General features: G+C 33.5%; 3 protein-coding genes across 10 annotated transcripts; all 3 read right to left on the reverse strand.

Annotated features, from left to right (window-relative positions):
- Positions 1 to 216: 216 nt before the first annotated feature.
- Positions 217 to 3,848, reverse strand: LOC108332292 (uncharacterized). 8 transcript variants are annotated; one of them, XM_052870931.1, is made up of 6 exons: positions 3,656 to 3,840; positions 2,907 to 3,095; positions 2,228 to 2,435; positions 1,778 to 2,128; positions 805 to 977; positions 217 to 724 (listed from the first exon to the last, which is right to left on the reverse strand). In XM_052870931.1, the coding sequence occupies exons 2-6, from the start codon at positions 2,994 to 2,996 to the stop codon at positions 536 to 538; spliced, it is 1,011 nt and encodes a 336-aa protein (XP_052726891.1). In that variant the 5' UTR covers positions 2,997 to 3,095; positions 3,656 to 3,840; the 3' UTR covers positions 217 to 535. The 8 variants fall into 8 exon arrangements, with proteins under 8 accessions (XP_052726891.1, XP_017422958.1, XP_017422957.1 ...); XM_017567469.2 differs by having other exon boundaries at positions 2,907 to 3,098; XM_017567468.2 differs by having other exon boundaries at positions 805 to 968; positions 1,778 to 2,435; positions 2,907 to 3,098; positions 3,656 to 3,844.
- A 1,328-nt stretch (positions 3,849 to 5,176) lies between these two features.
- Positions 5,177 to 8,593, reverse strand: LOC108334462 (uncharacterized). Its single transcript, XM_017570324.2, has 8 exons — positions 8,116 to 8,593; positions 7,787 to 7,818; positions 7,403 to 7,503; positions 7,248 to 7,320; positions 7,128 to 7,159; positions 6,218 to 6,308; positions 5,930 to 6,044; positions 5,177 to 5,840 (listed from the first exon to the last, which is right to left on the reverse strand). Exons 1-8 carry the CDS (start codon positions 8,224 to 8,226, stop codon positions 5,529 to 5,531), a joined length of 867 nt encoding a protein of 288 aa, XP_017425813.1. The 5' UTR covers positions 8,227 to 8,593; the 3' UTR covers positions 5,177 to 5,528.
- Positions 8,594 to 22,635: 14,042 nt separating this feature from the next.
- On the reverse strand, positions 22,636 to 23,505 carry LOC108332834 (uncharacterized). Its single transcript, XM_017568136.1, has 2 exons — positions 22,962 to 23,505; positions 22,636 to 22,763 (listed from the first exon to the last, which is right to left on the reverse strand). The coding sequence occupies exons 1-2, from the start codon at positions 23,503 to 23,505 to the stop codon at positions 22,636 to 22,638; spliced, it is 672 nt and encodes a 223-aa protein (XP_017423625.1).
- Positions 23,506 to 24,810: the final 1,305 nt, after the last annotated feature.

The raw sequence follows: 24,810 nt of genomic DNA on the forward strand, positions 1-24,810 counted from the left end.
AAACTCATGTAACAGATTAACCTCTCTCTCTCTCTCTAAATCTCAGTTTTCATTCACAAGGGCTTAAAAAACATGGTTATCTGTGAACCACCGTTAATGAAAAATGAAAAGAAGAAACAGAAAACTTACCATTAATGAAAAAGCAGATGAAATCATATTCAGATATATAGACATTCTGTATAAGAAGTTAGGAATCAAACAAGAGGACATTGTCAATGAGAAAAACAGTATGCTGCATTCAGTACTCCATATAAAGTCCAAGCTACTTTAACTACTCTATGTGGAGGTTCACATTTGCATCAAACTAAGACTTCTTTCTGTGTTACTTTTTATTTCAAGCTGAAAAACAAAGTGGGGTGGTGGAGTGAATTTTGGAAATGGAACATTAAACATCATAGGAAAGTAGTTGTGGTAGCATACTAGGTATTCTAGGGCATGCAATAGAACATCTCAATCTCCTTCATAAGGACTAAGAAGTGGATGAAATATTTGAAGGGTTGGTCGTGTATCTACACAACTTAATCATTCCTTTTATTTAGAGAACCTCCCACTCAGACTCAGATATATCAGGAAGCAGTAGTTTCTTGTGATCATTCTGTAAAGTTGGACATAAACTCTCTGCAAAATCACCCTTTTCATTGTTTCCATGCAACATTGCAAGCTCTTCATACTCTTTCCTCCTTGCAGCCTTCTTGGATAACAAAAAGGGTTGTCTCTTCTTGTTCTTCAAACATGAGAAAAAGGAATAAACATGTCAGAGCTTATATGCTCCAAAGAAAGGAGAGAGGGGAGGAGTATGTGTACCTTGCTAGTTCTTAGATTACCCTCTGCATCGAGAACTGATTCAAGTTCATCTCTAGTAACCATAACACAAGTTTCCACAAGCTTCAATTCATCATCTTGTTGCATAGTTTTATGGCCTTGCTCAGCTATAGTACCAATCTTTGGTACATCCAAATCCCATGTTTCTGTGATTTCTTAAATAATAAGAAGTGTCAGTTAACATTAGCTAAAAAATATCATGAAAGTGAATGACTGCCTGTTCCCTGAGAATGTTAACATAGGGATTACTCATAGACTTCTTTTATATGTCCAATACTTGAAAACAAAATCTACTGCAAACAGGTTTAGAGTTGCTGAATCTATATGCCAATGAAGACTTTGAACAAAATATTCCAATGAACTTGTTATGTTCAAGAAACCATTTGCTGAGTTAGTTTTCTACATATGTTATAAAATAACTAAGTTGTTTAAACAGATGCCACTTAGTACAGAAAACATTTTATCTTTTATTCATCAGTAGGTTATATAACAGGCAATGTCGGGAAAACTTCAACACATTCCCTATTTCTTAAAATTATTCTGACCTCACAAATACAACCATATGGGGATGCCTCAACATTTATTTTCATGCACCCTTTTGCAAAATCGGACCAAACCAGCCAGCACCAAGATACACTCCTTCAAATTCAACCAAATAGATGTGCACCTTATATAATAAACTCCAAAAGTACTTTTAAAGGGCATGCACACATAAACTGAGGACCTACTTCTTATGATTTGAATTGACACCTGAACTAAGAAAGTATATCAGAATGAGTTAATGGAATGAGATACAGTGATTGTGTGGTAAGAATAATTGTCAGGCTGATATGTTCTGACCCCTACCAGAAATATAATACAATTGTTACATATCATCCTCAGAAGCTAAAAGTTATCAACAGGAAACAATGAAGGAAAAAATGAAACTTCAGCCAAGAGACGCTCAAATACTAACCATATGGATCTACAAACAAGACAAGGGAATATGAACTACTATGCTTTTCTTTCCCTTCAGCTGATTCAGCCCATTCTAGATCGTTGGGGATTTCTTCAGTGCTTGTATATTCAATTTCATTGCAGCAGTCAGCTAAAGAGGCAATGGTAATTGATTCAGAGGAAGTTGATTTTGAAACAGTGTCTGCATGATTTTCATTTATCCCGGAGAGTTCACATAATTGTGATGTATTGCGTGTATCTGTTTCTGATAAAGTGATTTCACAGGCACTCTCGGATGCAGGCATGCTTTTGTCTTGTTTATCACCACCGAGGTTTGATTTGTTGTAAACTTTGACCGAGTAGCAAGAAGCTGCAATAAACAAAGCATTAGAATCACATGATTCGGCATGGATTACATCAATATCAACATCATCACTGATCCTTGAATCCTCGGTTGTTTGGTTGATACCATCATTTACAGTTATATTCCTGGAACCTTCAAAAGACTTCTCAGCTAAGCCAGCATCAGTATTTTGATTTATAGGCAACTCGGAGGCTGATGTTTCATCAAAATCACATGTAGGTAGAGGACGTAAATCTTGCATGACTTCTGAACAGATCTTTATAACACTTTCCCCAACAGTCTGCATCTGATTCCCTAAGTACTTAACAGTTTCCTATCCCCAAAAAAGGGAAACAAAAATGATGACAGGATTACAGAAGTCAATTGCAGGCTAATAACTATCAGTCCGAAAACAACAGTTCAACCAGACTAGTGTTACACTAAACCATTGAAATCATACATAAATGAAAATTCAGAAAAATTATCACAGATTCCCATAAATACAAAAACAAATTTAATAATAACATTGGCTCTCATGATTCAACTCTCAGTTTCATAATATATGTGGCAACTAAAATAACAAACACTATAGGCAGAACACTTTGGACATACAAATCAAAGATGCAAAGCTGCAGCTCTACTAATAGCAGTGGAAGAATTAAGATTATAATATTAAGATTTCAATGGCTTTTATAGCAGGTTTTCGGCATGTCCAGGTGGGAGTAATTTATCTTTCCAGCTTCCTCATTTGAAACTATGAACATGCATATTCAAAGGTTAAGGATAAATAGCGACAAAGGTATACCTCAAACACTGCGTCGTCATCCACACAAATATCCTCAAACTTCTGGAACATGTTCCCAACCCATGTTATGCATTTCACACCCATAGCCATCACAATATACACTGACTGGAACAATAACTAGAGCTATCCCTGTATGTCCAATATGAGAGAGGATACAAAATTGAACTTCAAGACGTTCAACCTGATTATCTTCTGCCAACAAATCAAGGGGAAAAAGCCCAGCGAAGAGCCTCATTAAATGTGCATTGATCAGAGAGTAATATTATAACAGCACAAAATGCATTGTAGATAAATCCCATCTCAGAACACATGTATTGAATAATCATTCAACTGATTCCTACCTTACAGTGCCAAACTCAACAGCAACCTGTAAGAATAAACTAGCATCCTATAAACATTATGCCACGTCCACAATTCTGCAAAATCATACTACATCCTTCCAGTGATTCACTGTTTAAAAATCCTTTACTTTTAACTGTTTTCTCTTAAACAAAACAGAATGAAAAGTTAAGCAGATCAAAATCACCATAAACAAGGAAAGGATACAAACAAGTCAAAGAACGGTTAGAATGAAATAGAACACCATCTCCTCCATCCAAAAAGGGACTATCCCTCAAAAACAACAACTATCAAAATATGTGAACAAAAACCCAACTTGTAACTAGAACACATAACCCACTTAAAATATTACTCAAATAAATAAAAGGGTGGTGACAAAAACAAGAAAGTGCAACCAGAAGAGTATTTACATGTTGTAACGCGCACAGAAACAAGAGCAGTATCAGCGTCTGACTGAAGAAGTCATGAGAAGGATAAAGTAGTAAAATTGAAGAGAAATTGCAACCAAGAAGAAGAGTACTGTGGAGAGAGAGAGAGAGAGAGAAGGTAATAGGGTCAGTTCCACTGAGCCTTAAGATTGACATGTGGATTCCGATTTCTAAGTTAGCTTCTGATCATTGTTGTTCACTTTATCTGGGAGTGGACCCCACTTTCCATTTTTTATCACCAACCATACCATGACTGTTACCTTTTTGTACGACTATTTTGTTTTATTGTTTTACTTTGTCGTTTTTTTACTTTCTTATATGATTATTTGTGTGTGTAGAAAAGGTAAAACATTTATTTATCGAAAAGTTATTTTTTTAAATTTACAAATGACCGAATTGGCTTTTCAACTGCATCAAAAAAGTTTTGTGCATGAATTGGCTTGTCAATAAAATGTGCTGAGTTTCAGATTATAAAAAATATATATCAGACATTTATTATGGTTTTATCCAAGCTTTTTGCAAGTGAATTTTTCCAGTACAAAGGTCGAAGGACATGTTACTTGGATATTGAATTTATTGTTTCAAAATTGGCATGATTTGGAAATTGTGTAAAAACAAAAAGATAAGTAGTTATCCTCTTTAACAGAAGGAAAGATACTGCAACTAGTTTCGAAGTTGACTATCTTCAAATTTCACAACGAAGTTTGTTAAATTACTGAACTTTTAAGGATAGCAATTTTATTCTGATGTTTACCAATATTTCAACAAGCATTACGAATTTCAGAAAAATAAATTACTCAATATTTTTTTCCAATGATCAAAACATCTTTGATAAAATATTAATGTAGTTCGGATGAAAGAATATTTAAAGTATAATAGATGCAAAAAAACCTTTTTCTCCTATGATATGTGCACCACTTGAATCGTTGAGTAGTTTTACTTTCTATTTAATCAATTTTATTGTTTTCATTCTTCTATGGGAAAAAAAAATCCTTCCAGGCTGAAAAGCCCTTTATGTGTATTGTTTGGATATTTAATAACAGAATAGAACAAGATTTGATTTCGCTGTTTAAAAATGAAACAGATTAGTTAGAACAGAAATAAAATAGTTACTTTATGATGTAAAAGTAATAGTTTTATTTTTTCCATCAAGTACACTTGAAATCTAGAGAAAAATATCAGGGTTAAATAATAGAATGGAATAAATCACAATTAATCTTTTTCATTAAACCAAAAAATGAAACAACCTCTCCAGATACTTCCTTTCAACCCTTCAACAGAGAGAATAGAAAGGGATAAGAGATCATGAAGTAAACGAGAGAAAAAAGACTCAGAAAAGCTAGAGAGTATCCAAGTCCTATAGCATATAGCTTCAGTGTACAGCAACCACGAAGCATATTGGTGTTCATTTCCCCCGGCTTGTAACAAGTTTTCACGTTCTTGACACCACAAAGATTGTTACCTGGGTTTCATTTTCTTTATCATATAAGGAACAAATCAACGTTCATAAACACTCAATCTCATTCATTCATCATAACAGAAAGTATGCTATCAACAAATATAAACAGAACACAAAACAGAAATAAAGTGACTCAAGATGAAGGAAAAACTCTCACAGTAGTAGTAGCCCGCATAGTAACTAAAACAATCACCGATTACAAAGCATATATAGGTTGATTCTTTAATGATGTTTTGTTGGAGGATATGTAGGATTTACTTTCTTCCTGTCTGGAAAGACACAATTGAATCTCCAAGTTGAATTACAAGTCTGTGGTATAAAGCAGACGTTCAAGGAATCAACGATTTTGCATGTTTCCTAACCATCACCAATTCAAGCCACACGATGGTGGACAGCTTAACCTGCTGCTTGGAAATCGCCAAAATCATCATCTGGTACATCCTGTGTGCTTTGATCTTCAGGAGAATTCTCGTGTTCTGGGTCATCTTCAACCGTTTTTGGAATATCAGCATTAAAAGACTTATCAAGGCTTAGCTTTGTAGGTGAGTCTGTTGGAGACTTCTGCGGGGTGACAACAGGTGAAGGTGGTGCTGGAGGAGGTGGTGGTAACTTAATACTAGTTAGAGATTCTTTTTTTCCATTCCTTTCTTCTGGGGATTTGTTCAGACCCTGCTCAAAAAACTTGGACTTCACACTGCTGTCACTTTTCTGCATGCAAAAGATAAGAAATAATAAATACAATGTGCTGAAAAAAGAAAACAGCATCGTTCACAGGAGCAAAATGCAGAATTTCATACATTGGTCTTAATTTGCAGCACAAGAGTCTCTCCTTCTTTCAGACTGTAATCAACCGAGGAAGTTTGCTGGTAATGTTGTTCCATTTCCTCAGCAGTTTTCTTTTTATTCAGATATCTTTCAAAAATTTAGGAAGAGACGTGCTTTCTATTTGTTAAAAAATAGTATGAGGACCTCCGTCCTCTAAGCCAGAATGAATGAAAAAATGTTTAAAGGCTGCCAAGTTTTGCAGATGATGAGATCACGAGATATATGTAATAAAAATAATAAATATAGTTAAAGGAGGATACTTCATATGATCATGTAAGGCAGCTTGGAAGTCATAAGCCTCCGTTCTTTCTCGGAATCCTATGCCAATAAAAGCATGTCGGAGGCGACCACCTGCATGATTCTCAAGTGATAAAGACCAAACTTCGTCTCTAATATGAAATAGAGGGCAGCAGAACTACCAAAACAAAATTATATTATATAAAGCCTGGTCATTGTGATATTTTAAAACAATTAGTGCAATAAAGCAAGATTATAACCACTAGGTCATGTCATTAACTGGAATTTATAGACAATCTGTGCAGTAAATCTGGAGACAATCTGTGCAAAAACACAGACTATATAGACCTTATTTGGATATTTTTTCCTATAAACAAACACATAAGGGAAGAGAAGAAAAGAAAATAAGAAAGTAAAATGAATTAAACTTCTCCCACAAGTTAAAATTAGCTTTTGATAAAGCTAAACGAGAGAAGTTATACAGGTTGAAATGCACAAGTTCATTTTATCTTATGGGAAAAAGTTTAATTCATTTTATTTTCTTATAGTCAGTATCTATAGATAAGTTAATCCACATAAGACCCAAAAGGTAAACAGAAAAAACTAGTTTCCTATAGCAGTCTAAAACAAAACAAAAATGCTTGCAAGCTTCTCAAAGCTTTTACAAACAAGCCAGATTCATGACAAATACAAAATAATTGATCATGACGATGATTACTGATACATACTTTGATAGCATAGCAAGCTGAATTTTTTATTCTATTTTATGAGAAGTAGAAACTAATTTATCATTTCAAATTACTTCAAATAAACAGTTATTTACATTAGATTGTACTATACACTTCCTTTACAAGTCCTACCCTGCTACCCAGCACATAGACAATAAGATGATTAAGAGAAGAAGCACAGAAATATGCAGATATTTTGACTCACCTATGTTCTCTTCAATGCGAAGAACAAAGTATCTGCAGAATATATAAGTATAAGCAGTTCTGAAGTGCAAAAAGGTATGGTAACAAACAACTTAAACTATCAACAGTCTGCGAAAACCACCTGCTGCTGTCAATAACAGGCTCCACTGGATGCGGCTCTCCATTTCTTAAAAATGCCCGAGCATATAATTCACCTAGTTATATATTTCATCATAAAATTAAAAAATAAAGAAAAAATTATACATTCTATTAGAAGAAGATTCGATGTGGTCTTACCTGAGCTCTTATCTTCAAGTTTTATGATGCATTCTTCTCCCTTGCTAGTGACCTTCAATATCCCCTCCCATGCCCATTTGTTGACATCCCATTCATCAGCTCTGAAATGAATTTCACAAATATAAAAATCCAGTAATCACACGCTCCAAAGCAGGAAAACAAGTCACCAAACTTCCAAAATCAGAAAACCAATTTCTTCAAAAAGAACATTAACAAAGCCAATGAAAGACACAAAATAATTAAAAGCATAGCAGAAGTGATAAAACAGATCTAACACGCTGAATAGCACCACTTCTTTACAAAGGTAGAGTACATTAACAACTTCAATAACGCCAAAGATACCCTAAATAAATCACAAGCATCACACATCAGCTGATCACAAACCTATATGAAGCTGCCCTCTTTCTTGGAGGTATCTGCATGCATAGTAGAAAATCATTATTAGCTTTTACACCACGAAAATTTTCAAATTCCAACCGACCCATTCACAGAAAATTCAACTTTAAATAAATAAATAAAAAAAACACTAAAGCAACATTCAGTGCCATCATAATTCCTAAACAAGCTGAAGTTATTAATCAGCACACTAACATGAAACTTGATCATCTGCACACCCCCACTAAGCTGTAAATTGAAATCACACCCCTCTCAAAACCCATTGCCCAAAATCGAATTTTGAGACAAACCTACGAAGAGAAAGACGGAAGACTCACTATGTAGACGTAACACTCAGGCACTTGAAACAGAACGAGCTCGATGGGTTCGGCTTCTTCGATTTCGCCTCCACTTTTCTGAATGCCTGGTTCTTTCTCCTCCTTCTCCATGATTCGGAGGCACAGAAAGATCGAAAATTTGGAGATGTAGAATTAGGGTCTGAAGAAAAGCGATCTGGGTCTGAAGGAGAAGTAGATTCGGAGATAAACCTTGCCAAAAGGGATTCAATTTGAGATTAGGGTTTGGTTTGAATTTTTTTTCTTTTTTTTTTTTTGTGAAGAGAGAGAAAGTGAGTTAAAGGAAGAAGGGTTGTCTCTGCTTGGTTCGTTCTGAGGAAGGAGATGACGCTGCACCCAAACGGTTCTGCATCGGAGCAATGGGCACCCTCAGATTGGAAAGTTTTTGGGATCCAACGGTGTGATGGGTATGGACTGACTCGGGCACTGATTTCTTGCTTTGTTTTCAAGTCAACAAAATAATAAATCCAATAACCAATATTACCTGCAAAATATTATTGAGAGAATAAAGAGGAATATGCTCTAGAAAATTTCTGAGTTCGTAATTTTATTTTATTTTTGTATTTTTAAGATTAGTTTATAGTTTCCTTTAAAAGAAAAGGATTAATATATAGTTTTTACGCTACAAATTCAATTCATAGATACCTTAATAACAGATTTTACATAATAAGCTAGTTTTGGAACCAATGTAATTTTTAGGATTGGGCAAAAATAACTTATCTATATTGTATTATAGTTAACTATACTATATTATACTAAAAAAGACTGATCTATTTTTACTAAAAACTAAATATACTGTTTTATGATTCCATTTTAAAAAACTAAACTTATGAAGTTTTCAGTTCAGTTAATTAATATATTTTTAAAAGGTCGGTGACAGAGTTGTACTCTCAAATCTTAATGTTGTATGTATACTATATCGGCTCTCACACCTTTGAGCTTATCCATCACCAGTCAAAATGTTTGAATTTCATTCAAATGCAACGATATAATAATTAAATAAAAGAATAGTTTCAATTTTTTATTTAATGTGGATAAAGTCTATTTTCTTATATCAATAAACTTATCTTTAGTTTTTTTTTTAAATATTGACATTTAATCTCTAATTTATTAATATATATTATACTAAAAGAGTTATAAAATAAAGTTTAAATCTAGGTATACTTGAAAGTTTTAAAAAATATTTTATTTATTTTTGTATAAAAAAATGGCATCAGAACATTCAACATATTCATTGAAAGACAAGAATTAAAATATTTATTTTCATAGATGTAAGATGATTGGTGAGACTCATTGGTCCCTCTTTTTTTTTCTATATTTTTTTTCTGGTTTCTTTTAATTAACTTGATTTTGTTTTTTTAGGTTTTTGTTTTATTTTTCTTTTAAGTTTGTCACTCCAATTATGGTCTTTGTCAAAATCAAATCATTCTGCTAAAACTATCACTTAAATTTGAGTGACAATAAAATTATAATTTATTTTTTTTAGAAACTTTATGTACTGTGTTGTTAAAAAATAATATATAAATATTTACTTATTTAAATCTTTAAGATCATACCTCCTATTATAATATTATCAAATCTTTACTTATTATAAATCTTATTATTTTTTAAGAATATTTTAGATTATTTTATCATATTTATTACTAGTTATAAGAAAAGTAAAATAATAAATAATCAAATAAAAAATATAAACAAATAAAATAATAATAATATTGTGAAATTTTAAACTTATATTTTATTTTTTATTCATATTTTAAACCACTATAGTAAAAATAAATTTTATTTCAAATTATGTTATGAAATTAATTTAAACTTAAAAATTTTGATTTAAAACTAGTGCGGTGTTAAAATTAGTATAATTCAGTTTAAAATTAGTATAGTTAGTAATTCAGTTCATTTTATATTATAGTTTAACATAATTTAGTATAGTTCAGTTCAGTCCAGTTTGATAAAACAAAAAATAATTCAATTCAGTTTGTCTGAACTATTTTACAGTTAAGTTTAGACAAATTAGTTTTTAATTCAGTATAATTTTTAGTAGTGCAGTGCAGTTAGTTCAGTTCCATTTGTCCACCTGATAATTTTACTCAATGAATAGTCAGCAGCTTATATTATAACTAAAATTTGTAGAAATTATTAAGAAATTTTATTATAAGAACAACGTTATCTTTATTGTATTTTTTCAATGTACCAACATTTTATAACAATGACATAGTATATTTATGATCCAAATTTTTTCTTTTCTTCTTGATTTTTTTTTAGATATTTGTGCAAAGATTAGATAGTTCTCTGGTATCTTTAAAGTAAGAAAATGAAATGGAACTGTATTTTCAAACATTATATAATGCATAACATAGATCACTTCATTTTTTTCTCAGTAGTTTTTAAAATAATATTTTATTTGCTTGTCTCGTTAAACTAGTTACTCTATGAATCTAATTAGTCAAGATTCATAATAAGAGAATTTAATATTAGAAAAAATGTGTATTAAATAAAGTACATTCTAGAGGAAAAAAGTTTATGCTTGTCTATCATAAAAGAAAAGGTAAAATTGTTATGTTATTAAAGGAGGTTATTATTTGTTATTATGGGTTGCTCCTTTATTAGACTTTATTAGGCTATGCATATGAAGATTTAAAATACAATTTTAAAAATAAAATTTCTCAAAGAAATCTCATATTAAAAGAAATCTTTTTTTATAATATTTTGTAAAATAAAAAAAATATAATATAGATTTTATAACTTGATCAATATATCTTACAAGATAAAATAATTTAAACATTCATCAATTCTTATAATATATTGAGTTAAATATGTTTTTTATTCGTTAACTTTAAGTGAAAATGGAATTAATCTCTCTTCAAAACTTTCGACTAATTTAGTTACTCATCTTTAGAATTACATAGATTTAGTCCTTTTAATTAAATTGTGTTATGATTATTTGATGTTTCAAACACGTTTATCCGTTAACATTAAAATAAAAATGTGTCAAACCATATAAATAATAACTCAAATTCTATTATGAAACATTTTGGTTTTAATGTTAACTAAGAAATATGCTTGAAACGTCAAATAAACTTAACACAATTTAGATAAAATGACTAAATTCACGTATTTCTAAAATTGGAGACTGAATTAGATCAAAATTTAGAAGAGAGATTATTTTCAATTTTTACTGAAAGGTAAGGGACTAAAAACATATTTCATCCTAATATCTTTTGTAATGAATCGATTAAAAGCTTATCATTGAATTTATTTTTAAATGTCAATCCAAATAAATGTTATTGTTTTATTTCAGTGACAAATAAAATATAATTATACAAATTGTGTTTGATTACGACTCCTAAGTAATGTGAGACTATTGAGTATATTAGAATATAAATCCCCTGCAAAAGATATTAACTTTCAAGCATATTTTAAAAATAAAATATGAAGATTTAAAGTACAATTTTAAAAATGAAATTTCTCAAAAGAAATCTTATTTTATAACATTTGTGAAATAAATAAATATATATATATATATATATATATAATACAAATCTTATACAAATTTATCTCCAACCCCACACAAATAACATAATTGTAATTGGATCATATGACAACGTCATATAAAATTGGAACCTCGTCCAACATACGAAGTCTCTCTTTCAACCCCTTGATATCCACTTTTTGTTCAAGTCCTCAATGACAACATAATCTCCTCCACTAACATTAACATTATCATTCATCATTGGAATCCAAGAAACCAAAAAAAAAAAATTAAGCAACCCCAACATAATGAGAAAGAGTTGAATCAAAAGAAAATCTTCTTAAGAAAGAAATCTTAAAGTTGGAACACGACATAAAAAAATTCTCACACAAGAGAAAACTTTTATTGTTGAGCACTAAATACTAGAATTGAGCATTGATCTTAATTTTTGTAAAACATAGTGTTGTATGTTTTAGGAAGCTCTTTAAATAGACTTTTTTCTTATGAGTTCTTGTGTATTCATTATAACATTTTAAGAGTTATGAGAACTGGACAACCATTCCATATGCTTAGCATGAATAATCAACATAAGTAGTTAAACTCTCTTATATTGAGGTTGAATGTAATATATTCTAATTCTTTGTATTGCTATATATATATATATATCATTGTTGTTATTCATATGTTAATAATTTGGCTAGAAGTAGTTTTTGATTCCATGTAACATATGTAATTAAATTTCTCTTTGGATTAAAAAATGCTCTAGAATAATCGATTATCAAAATTGATAATTGATTAGTCATAGAGATAATCGATTATCATAGAGTAAGTTTTTAAAACAAAAACTCAAAATGGCCGTTGGAATAATCGTTGATAATCGATTATTAATAATCAATTATGACTTATGATAACCGTTTATCACGACTAACCGTTGGAGTTTTCTAGCCATTTTTTGATTGTTGAACTATCCATTAATGGATAATCGATTACCAAGTGTGATAATCAATTATTCTAGTGAGAAAAGTCTGAAAACGAATTTCTAGAAGTGTACATGAGTGAAGTCTATAAATAGAAGTTCTAGACTCTCGTTCAAAATACACAACAACTCAATTAGAACAAAATTGAAGCGAAAAGCTAAGGTTTTTGTTAAACTCTCTGAAAAGGCTTAGAAACTTGGTGTGGGCAGAGCGAGAACTTTCACTACAAGTGTTATCGAGTGTTGTTGTTGTTGCTGAGTAAAGTTTGACATCCTTTGTGAAGATTCAGAGGAAGTTTTCATCCCTTGTGGTGTTCGGGGGAAGCGAGTATCATCTCTTGTGGTCTCAAGAGAGGTGTTTTCTAAACCTTTAAACTTGTATCTGTGTGATTGTAAGATTTATTGGTTTTGTGATAATGAATCGTTGATAATGGAATGTTGTTGAAAATGGTCTTTTTGTTCCTACTATCACGGTAAATAATATGCAGGAACCTAAGCCCTATGCTCAATGGACTGTTGATGAAAAAAGGAGGGCTCAATATGATGTTAAGGTCAGAAATATAATTTCATCTACTTTAACCCTTGATGAGTTTTATAGGGTGTTTTCCTGTAAAAGCACTCAAAAAATGTGGAAAATTTTAAGAGTAACTCATGAAGGCACAAATCAAATTAAGTGTGCTCGAAATAACTCTTTAGTCAAAGAATATGAGATGTTTCGGATGAAACACTGGGAAACAATCCACGATATGCAGAAATGTTTTACACACATAATCAATCATTTATCCAATTTGGGTAAGAATTTTTACATTGAAGAGTTAAATATTAAAATTCTAAAATATTTGAACAAGAGATGATAGCCAAAAGTCACGACCATCTCAGAGTCACAATGCAACCATGTTTATGGCGGCTTTGTTTGATAAATTAAGAGAGCATGAGATTGAACTTGAAATGTTGAAAGAAGAAAATGATCGAGGAATAAAAAGAAATATTAGTTTTAAACTCGAGGTTGTCAATAGCAAAAGCGTCAAAGACAATGATGATTCTGATTGTGAAAATCTAGACCAATTGATAAAAATGCTCATAAAGTTCATGATGAACAAGGGAAAATACAAAGATTGCAAAAAGAAGAATCAAGGATCCTCCTCAAATTTTAGGTGTTACGATTGTGGAGAATTAGGACATATCAAAGCAAATTGTCCAAATAAAAAAAGAAAGAAAGAAAAATCTCCAAAATAAAAAGGAGTGGGAAGAGTATATAATTCAAGCTCTTCATTAAGTTTTTCATCAAGCATTAACGACTTTAATGAGCAAGCAAATATTTGTTTAATGACATATGACCATATAGCTAGAAGCCAAGTAAGGACCTCTAGCGATTATGATAAATTTGATGATATAGATATTGATGAAGATGAATTGCATGGTACATATAGAGAATTATTACTAGAGTCAGAAAAACTAGATTTTGCTCATAAGAAATTAAAAATTGATTTTAAAGAGTTAAAATAAAAATTTGAAAATATGCTTGAAGAAAATGAAAATTTGGAAAACAAAATTTCCTATTTAGAAAAAAGAAAATTTGTTAGTAGTGATGAATGTACATCTTGCATAAATTTGAAGAAACTACTAGAAACAACCAAAGGAGAATGTAGTAAAAGCTCTATAGAAAAGAAAAAAGGTTGCTAAAAATAGGTATGTTCCTAAATCTAAGAATAGAACTAAAAGAACCCGTAGAGTTTGGGTAGAAAAAGGAGCTACTTATTATAGGAACCTAAATGTTGTTACTTGTTTCTATTGAATGAAAAATGGTCATACATCAAATAAATGTAAAATAAAATATTATGGTGTTCTAAATGGAATATATGCATGGATTCCTATTATAAAATAATTTGTCGCTAACTTTAAAGGACCCATAAGTGTTTTTAGGGACAAAAATATTATTTTTTTCTTGTTTCGCAGGTTATTTCAAAATTAAGGAAAATTTTTTTGGGTATGCACCAAAACTTGGTAAAATATGGATTGCCAAATTAAGAGGGAGGTTTTAACATGAAAGAAAAAAATTTGACAATTATTTTTGATAAACTATTTCTCTTTCTTCCTTAAGGTATCAATTTTAGGGGCAACTTAATTTTGTTTAAGTTACTCACTAAAGGAGGAGTACTTCTTTACACAACGTTTTAATAATGATAAAAGGAGAGAAAAATAAATTTGTTTAAAGCTTACACTTATTTTTTCTAAGTCCATTAATGTCTTTTCTTCCTTAAGTTGTGTATGTATGCATATTATTACAAAAGGCTTTAAACAAAAGGAGTTTTTTTATCATCATAAAAAAGGGAGAGATTGTTATAAAAAAGATGAAGCAATGAAGTTTTGATGATGTTAAAAATTACGTTGTAAAGAACTTACAAAATGCAAGAAGATCAAATGAAGACTCGTATTGCATTGGAAAACTTTTGTAATAAGTATAGAATATTGTATAGGACTTAGGCTAGGAATAGTTTTTGATTCCATGTAACATGTGTAGTTAACTTTCTATTTTGATAAAAAAATGCTATAGAATAATCGATTATCAGGATTGATAATCGATTAGCCACAAAGATAATCAATTATCATAGAGTAAGTTTTTAAAACAAAAACTCAAATGACCACTGAAATAATCGATTAATAAGAATTGATAATCGATTATTAATAATCAATTATGACTTATGATAATCGATTATCACAACTAGCCGTTGGAGTTTTCTAGTCTTTTTTTAGTTGTTGGACAATCCATTAATGATAATCGATTAACAAGTGTGATAGTCGATTATTCCAGCGAGAAAAGGATGAAAACAACTTTTTTTTGAGATATCCATGAGTGAAGTCTATAAATAGAATTTCTAGACTCTTATTCAATATACACAAACAACTCAGATAGAATAGAATTGAAGTGATAAGCTAGAGATATTGTGAAACTTTCTATAGAGGCTTTGGAATCTTGGTGTGGGCAAAGTGAGAACTTTCATTGGGAGTGTGATCGAGTATTGTACTGTTGTTACTGAGTGAGGTCTGTCATTCTTTTGTGAAGATTCAAAGGAAATGTTGATCCTTTGTGAAGAGTCGAAGAAAGTGTTCATCCCTTGTGATGTTAAGGGGAAGTGAGTCCCATCTCTTGTTGCTTTAAGAAAGGTGTTTTCTAAACCTTTAAACTTGTATTTAACTGTTATAGGTTTTGTGATAGTGAATCATTGATCTCTCGTTTTAGGGATTAGCAACTAGACATAGGGTTTGTTGATCCGAACCAGTATAAAACTACTTTTGTAATCTCTATTTCCCTACATTCTTTATTGTTGTTGATATTATTTGTTAAGTAACTTTAAAAAGAGAGAAGACAAATTATTTTAAATCACAAGAAATCAATTCACCCTGTTATCTTGATTTTTGTCTAAACACGCAAACATTCTATTGTTGCCTCTCTGACACTTAAATCAAGGATTCATTCATTAGTGATTGAGGAAATAATATTATGCTTGAGATCCTTAAGTTATAAACTCAAGGAATTGATTTAGTATTAGCTAAGAACTTTCAATGAAACTAGAGGATTACATTTATATATATATATATATATATATATATATATATATATATATATATATATATATTGAATCGGTACAAGTATAATTAATATGATGAAGATAGATGAAACCCAATATCAATACACACTTATATTGGTTATTTTCAATCTTGTTTTGCTTTGTTTAAATCATTTAACACAACATCTTTAAAATTGTTTGGTACCAAGAGATAAAAAATTTAAATTACTTTAAGTTTTGCACAATTCCATGCAGATACAACATTTGTTTGGTACTACAATTGACTTAGTATACTTGTTGAAGGTAAGGAAAGATTCCAACAATAGCTTTTTGGCTATTAAAACATTAAGAATTTGAGCCTAAGTCTTGTTTTTTTATAATTGGTGTATGAAAAGTTTTTTCATGTACCTCTTACACAATATTTCTTTTACTTCATATAAAAAACTTACCGTATCTTGTGGTGAAATTAAAATAAAAAATTACTTTTAAATTATAGGTTGTAACATCCCAAAAATACAGCAATAAACTATATAATAGAATAATTACATTTAATAATATAGCAGATCAGTCTTACACTAAGAAAAGCGTACGGTTCTGGCCGAACGGCCTTTACAGAAAGAGTTACACATTTAAACTGTACAGTACTACAAAACTATCCGACCGGTTTACAAAATAAAATACCGATCGTTCATGCAAAGCTAAAAGGGGAGGTGATCAAACAACCACCTCACTACCAAACTAAACTACTAACTGAACGTCCTACGGTTCAGCCTTAACTTCAACTTCCACCAAATTTTCTTCTTCCAGCGTATCTTCCAACAGCGCGTCCCCTTCTGCTCACATCCACACGGATGATCATTGCAACGACAAGACGAACGTACAAAACAAGACACGACAGAAAACACAGGGTAAGCTTATGTAATTTAATTCATGCATAACATACATTTCACGAAATCAAACCAACAAGATAATTCATAGGTCGTTCATACAAAACCTAAAATACTAGACTGACTGTCCGGACTGTATGAAATCTGTGTAGCTACAGGCGTTCGTGCACCCGGGTGATGTAGTAACTGGGATGCCCTCAACACTTGCCACCCGAGGTTAGCCCTATCTGTCCAAAGTACCCCTAAGGACTAGGACCTCCTGCCATTCCCACACATGACCTACCCTCCTCTACGTGAAGACGAGTGTTCACGGAACATCAGGATGAACAACCAGCTTAGCATGCCCACAGTCATACTTTACCAATTCCAATATTCATACATGAGTCGTTCCTCCCCGGAACGCTCGTCCATAAACCACAACATTTCCATATCACATTTTCTTCATCTTTCATTAATAAGTATCTCATTTAACCACCTCGTTCAAAGATTCATAAAAATTCTAAATAACGAACGTTCAACCGGAATTCATAACGAGAGCGAGTACGTATAATGAAACTGAAAGATCTCAAATTTTGGAATAGATTAAGAACAAGGGTTTGATATCGGGTGAGAAAATAACGAGCACAATCATATATTCCAAGAACGATTGGAACGAACGTCAGTTACAACATTGAGCCAATTAGATGAACTGACTCTTGAGAACTCCACTGACCATCAAAATGACCAGACCAAGAACGACGACTCCAGAATGAAATCAATGAATAAGGACATCTCAATGCACTCAAAACAAATACTTAGAATGATTCACATGAAGAAACCAAACACTTGTGAATACTTAGTTTAATTGGGTTTAGTATCAAGAAATCCAAATGCCAGTCAAAGACTGAACATTTTAGTGAGTGATCCCCAGAGGGCTTGAACGAACACTTATTTTATGTAGTTTAACTTAAAAAGATAGAGTGAGTACTTGGTGTAAGACCAAACACTTGCTAGGACGAACACTTGGTAGAAGACCAGGTGCTACTAAACTTATAGAAAGGAAGCTTGATAATTATACTAAGATACTATTGGAGTAGTATTTAAGAATAACTAAAATATACAATTATATATATATATATATATATATATATAGATATATATATATATATATATATATATATATATATATATACACATACTTACATTTATAACAGGACACCAAGACACAGTTATACTTGGCCGAACGCTCAAGCATAGTGATTCGAAATGCAGACGCTCGTCCTCAAATAGGATTCTTCCCAAATGAAAGAATCCACTACTAACCAAATTCACTAGAAAACCGAACGGTCAAGGACCGTTCAGTAACGAACGTACACTTTCTTATGGGAAATCATATCAGGATCATTTATATTCCAACTCATTTATTAACATATAGTTTCACAACATTATACGTTCATATTTCATACCCTCCAAACATAGAAATTTCATATATTTCATACATCATAACATAACTCAATCATATTTCATTTCCACTTATTAAATAAACGAACGTTCATGTACTACAATCATATCAATCATCATGCATCCAATTCATTCAGTCAACTAACGAACGTTCATACAATCCAATAGCATACAAATTAAATTAAATAAGCTTCCCTTACCTCTAGCGTGAACGAGCGTACTAGATATAGAATGCAGTTTGTCTGACTAAAATTCTTCTACCCTCAACGTTCAATCAACTCTTCAAATCAAAACAAACAACAAACCAACTGGTTCAGAAGAAGACTATGAACCCATGCAACCAGAAGTTGGTTTGCATGTGCTAGGGAACGAACGACTAAAGGAGAAGAAGACTTACCAGATCAGAACTCAAAATTGATCGGTTCAAACTGAAGCTTGGGACGCCGGGAGTGCTTCTACGGTGCCTGAACGGAGATCGGAGTAGAGAAATTGTGAGTTTCGGTAGAGAGAAGGGAGAGCTTTTAGTGAGAAGGAGGAGAAAATGAGAAGTTCAGAGTCTTGGGGAAGAAGGGTGCATGCAGAGAGAGTGGGACGGGGTTTTCAGAAAAACACAGTTTTGCTTCCCACGTTAAAACGAACATCCACTCATCTGCTGACACCTGTCTTCCACTATCTGATTTCCAAATCCTCGTTGCTTGACACTTGGCGTCCGTTCAGAGGGGTTTTGGGTGCGTTTTTAATGAGGTCTGACATAGGTTTAATACATCATTTGGTCCCTACTTTTAGGGGTTTTGTTCAAAGTGATCATACCTTTTAAAAAAATTTAGTAAGGCCCCATATTTCGTTAAAAAATGTTCAATGGCCCAAAATGGTGTGCACAGGAGGGCGACCCAATAACTCATGGCACGTGATGTAGGTAAAGCCATCTGAGTGGGAGAATCGAGCAAACGTGACAAAAGCTCCTACGCGAGAGAGGAGAGAGAACGGAGGATCCAGAGAGTTCTTCCTTGGAGACTGAGAAGGCTGGCGACAGTGCGGCGGTCCGGCGGCCTTAGCGGCGTCGGACGACGATGACGCAGAAGAGAAAAATGAAGAGGGCAAGGAGAAGAGTAAGTAAAACGGAACCTTTCTTGCTTTCTATTAACTGTATTCTGTTATTGTGTTATTGTGTTACAATGTATGGAAAACGTAAAGAGGAGCTCTATTTATAGAGCTCTGGTAAACATAAAACAGCAAAAATAATAAAAGAAATTAAGACCTAAAAGAGTATGGATTTCGATCCATTTTACAGTAGAGGATCTATTTGATTCTCAACAGCCTCCCCTCAAACTGGACGGTGTATGGTCACCAGTCCAAGTTTGGGAACAATAGACTTGAATTTGACGTGATGAGGGAATTTGGTGAAGATATTGGCAAGCTGCTCGTCGGATCGCACGAGAAGAAGGGTGAGGAGATGTTCCTGAATTTTCTCACGAACAACATGGCAATCGAGCTCAATATGCTTGGTGCGTTCGTGAAAGCTCTGGTTGTGAGCTATCTGTCTCGCAGACTTGTTGTCGCAGTACAAGGCAGGGGTCCCTAACTCTTCAATTTGGAGGTCCTGTAGGAGATAACAGAGCCATTGTATCTCACATACAGTGGCAGCGAGTGCTCTGTACTCAGCTTCTGTGGATGATCTTGAAATAGTCTTCTGCTTTTTAGATTTCCAGGAAATGAGAGAGGATATGAGGAAGATACAGAATCCTGTTGTGGATCTTCTAGTATTGGGACAAGTGGCCCAATCAGAGTCACTAAAGGCCTTTAACTGCATAGGAGAGTCAGCAGCGAAAAATAGCACTTTAGAGGGCTTTGATTTAATGTACCTAAGAATGTGCTAAATGGCACGATAGTGATACTCAGTTGGTGATTGCATGAACTGACTAAGTAAATTAACTGAAAAGCATAAATCAGGTCTTGTATTTGTAAGATAGAGTAACTTTCCTATTAGTCTTCTATATGGACCTGGATCATCCAGGTAGCTGTCCATCTTGTATAATGAGGTTGTATCGCTTAGGAAGGGGGTAGAGGAAGGTTTACATCCCAACAACCATGTCTCCTCCAATATGTCCAAAGCATACTTCCTTTGGCATAAATGAATACCTTTCTTTGACCTGGCCACTTCCAAACCTAGGAAGTACTTGAGTTCTCCAAGATTCTTTATTCGAAATTTCTTGTGTAGGAGCCCTTTTATGCAGTTGATCTCCATCATAGAGTTTCCTGTCAAAACAATGTCATCCACATATACAAGTAGAGCAGTGAAACTGGTAGGGGTTGTTCTAGTGAACAAGGAGTGGTCAGACTTAGATTGAGTATAGTTTACAGATATTAGGAAGGAAGACAATTTTTCAAACCACTGCCTACTGGCTTGCTTTAAGCCATATAAGGATTTTGTTAACCTGCAAACCTGCCCTTCATTGTGGTCAGTCAAACCTGGAGGTGGCTCCATGCACACCTCTTCATTAAGGTCTCCATGTAGGAAAGCATTGTCTACATCTAGTTGATGTAGGAACCAATTATTTGAAGCAGTTAGGGCAATGAGTAACCTAACCGTGGTCAGTTTAGCAATAGGGGAAAAGGTGTCAAGATAGTCTATTCCCTCTTGTTGTGTGTAACCTTTTGCCACCAGGCGAGCCTTGAACCTTTCAATGCTACCATCAACTTTGTATTTCGTCTTATACACCCACTTACATCCTATAGTAGCCTTTCCTGGAGGTAGCTGAGTTAGAACCCATGTGTCATTGTCTTGCAGAGCTTTGATCTCTCTCAGCATGGCCTCTACCCATTCATTCATGCCTTTTGCCTCACTGTAAGATCTAGGCTCTTTGTTTCCAGTGACAGCCATGGTGTATTTTAGATGCTTTTTAGAAAGATTATCACAACACAACAGATTAGATATCGGGTAAGGGGTTTTAAGACCATTCTTCACAGATAGGGATTGATTGACGTGATGAACATAATCTTTTAGGTAGTCAGGGGTTTTTTTGGATCTGTTAGACCTTCTTTGCAATTGTATATCCTGACTGTCTCCTGTATTGTCACTGTTGTCTTCATCAGCAATGAGTTGTTGTGCCTCTTCCTGGTCAGCAGCATCCAATTCGGCATGTATGTCATCATCAGTGTGATAGTGATCTTTTAGAAGATCACTAAGAGAGTCAGCTTTGTCCCTTCCACTATCTGAATTTGTACTGTTGTCTTGCAAATTTTTGTAAGGGAAAATGTCTTCATGGAAGACAACGTTTTTGCTTATAAGAAGTTCCTTGGTGTTTATGTCAAGTACAAGATAACCTTTCACATCAGTTTTGTAGCCTAGAAAAATAGCCTTTCTAGCTCTTGGGTCAAGTTTGCTTCTATTATGCTCAAGAGTAGAGACAAAACATAAACATCCAAAGGTTTTGAGGTTTAAATAGGTATGAGGCAAGTTATATAGCAGATCATGAGGGGTTTTGTTATTAAGAATGGGAGTAGGCAACCTATTTATAAGGTAGACAGCATGACTAACCACATAGGACCAATAAGCATTAGGTACATTAGCTTGAAAAAGGAGGCCACGAGTAACATTTAGAATGTGTTGGTGTTTCCTTTCAACAACAGAGTTTTGCTCAGGAGTCTCAACACAACTCCTTTGATGATTGATGCCATGTAATTTATAGAAATCCACACACTTAAATTCAGGACCATTATCGGACCTAATAGTCTTAATCCCTTTGTTGAACTGATTTTTAATTTTAGCAACAAAACTCTGCAGCAAATCTCTAGTTTGGCCTTTATTATTCATCAAAAAATCCATGTGTGTCTACTATAGTCATCAACTATGGTGAGAAAATATTTATGACCATGAACAGAGATAGTATTAAAAGGACCCCATATATCACAGTGCACAATATCAAAACATTCAGCAGTAGTAGAAGTACTTTTCAGAAAAGACAGTTTTCGTTGTTTAGCATAATGGCAGGTATCACAAACAATATTAATACCTAATCTAACATAGGGAAAATTCTCGCATATTTGTTTTATAACCCTGTCCCCTGGATGGCCTAATCTATAGTGCCACAGGTTTACATCAACATTCTTAAAGGAAAAAACAGTCTTGGCAATATATCTTTGATCGGGTTTAGGAAAAGCCTACAGATAATAGAGCCCTCTCCAACAGTTAGCATATCCAATCATCTTCAATGTATGGTTCTCCTTTATCTGGCAAGTCTTAGAGGAGAAAGTCAGACTGCAATTCAAGTCTTTAATAAGACTTTGAACTGAGATCAAATTGAAATAAAACTCAGGAATATATAAAACATTGAAAATGACAAAGTCCTCAGAGAATTGTACAGTGAGGGTAGTATTGTTTGGTAATCTTATAGAAATAGATTTAATTTGATAAAAGGTGATAAAATTCATTTTATCATGTGTCACATGATCTGTGGCACCAGTATCTATTATCCAGGAAAAATTACCTTGATTGACTTTGTGAGTTGGCTCATCATCTTTGTCTATCATTCGGAGAAGCTTCTGCATCTGTTCTGCAGTGATAGAGTTAAAAATATTGCTGTTATTTGTAGGTTGTGTTCTCTGAATCCCATCTAGTTCAATGGTGTTCTGGCAAGCATTGGTAGAACTCCATTCATTCTTTCTGTCTTGACTGCCCTCTCCTTTCTTGTACCAAGGTGGATACCCATGCTTAGAGTAGCACTCATCAATTGTGTGGTTCATCTTGTTGCAATAGGAACATTGTTTGCCATAGTTAGGATTTCTACCTCTTCCTCTTCCTTGACCACGGAACCCAGAGCCCCGTCCTTGGCCTTTCCACTGATTGTTTCTGTCAGCAGCACTGGCCAAAACTTTAGCATCAGCTGAGCCATGCTTCTCCTGTCTCTCTTGTTGCATAATAAGAGAGAAAACCCGATTGATGTTTGAAAGGGGATCCATTAAAAGAATCTGTGTTCTAACAGTGTTGTAAGAGTCATTCAATCCCTTTAGAAAACATATCACATGCTCCATTTTTCTATACTTCAAGAAGACTCTTGAAAGATCACAGTTGCATGGTATCTTTCATGTGTAGGTGGGTATGGGTCTCAAGAACTCCAATTCCTCCCACAGGATCTTTAAATCGGTGAAGAATTGACTCACTCCTCTTTCCCCTTGTCTAATGGAGTGTATGTCTTGAAGTAAGTCCGAAATCTTGAAATGGTCACCCTTGGAAAATCTTTCTTTCAACTCATCCCATAATTCTTTTGCTTCTTCCACGTATATAACACTCTCAGCAATTTGTGGGGAAAAAGTCTTTGTTATCCAAGATAATATCATCATGTTGCATCTTTCCCATGCATCATACAAGGTGTCATCTTTCTGGGGTTTCTTTATGGACCCATCAATGAATTTTACTTTGTTCTTGGAAAGCAAAGCTCTTCTCATGCTTCTGCTCCAAGAGGAGTAGTTGTTCTCGCTCAAAGTTTGTGTGATGAGAGTGAGACCCGGGTTCTCACCCGGGTGTAGATAGTAAGGGCTGGATGGGTTGTTGAACTCAACCTGATGCAAGTAGTAAGTACTGGATGATTGACCCACCTGTTCCATGAAGGCTAAGGATGTAAGAAATAGCCCAAGAAGGTATCAAGAATATCAGCAGAGGCAGCAGAAGCAGAGCAGGTACTAGACCTGCTCTGATACCATATTAAGCTGAGGCCCAAAATGGTGTGCATAGGAGGGCGACCCAATAACTCATGGCACGTGATGTGGGTAAAGCCATCTGAGTGGGAGACTCGAGCAAACGTGGCAAAAGCTCTTACGAGAGAGAGGAAAGAGAACGAAGGATCCAAAGAGTTCTTCCCTGGAGACTGAGAAGGCTAGCGACGGTGCGGCGGTCCGACGACCTTAGAGGTGTCGGACGATGATGGCGCAGAAGAGAAAAATGAAGAGGGCAAGGAGAAGAGTAAGTAAAACGGAACCTTTCTTGCTTTCTATTAACTGTATTATGTTATTGTGTTATTGTGTTAGAATGTATGGAAAACGTAAAGAGGAGCTCTATTTATAGAGCTCTGGTAAACAGAAAACAACAAAAATAATAAAAGAAATTAAGACCTAAAAGAGTATGGATTTCGATCCATTGTACAGTAGAGGATCTATTTGATTCTCAACAAAATTATAGGTTGAATACATCATTTGGTCCCTACTTTTAGGGGTTTTGTTCAAAGTGATCATACCTTTTAAAAAAAATTTAGTAAGGCCCCATATTTCGTTAAAAAATGTTCAATCTGGTCCTTTTCGCTCACGCAGTTAAAAACATAACGGTGCAAATGCCACCGTGGC

This window comes from Vigna angularis, chromosome 11 (genome assembly GCF_016808095.1).
Source record: "Vigna angularis cultivar LongXiaoDou No.4 chromosome 11, ASM1680809v1, whole genome shotgun sequence".
Taxonomy (NCBI): Eukaryota; Viridiplantae; Streptophyta; class Magnoliopsida; order Fabales; family Fabaceae; genus Vigna; species Vigna angularis.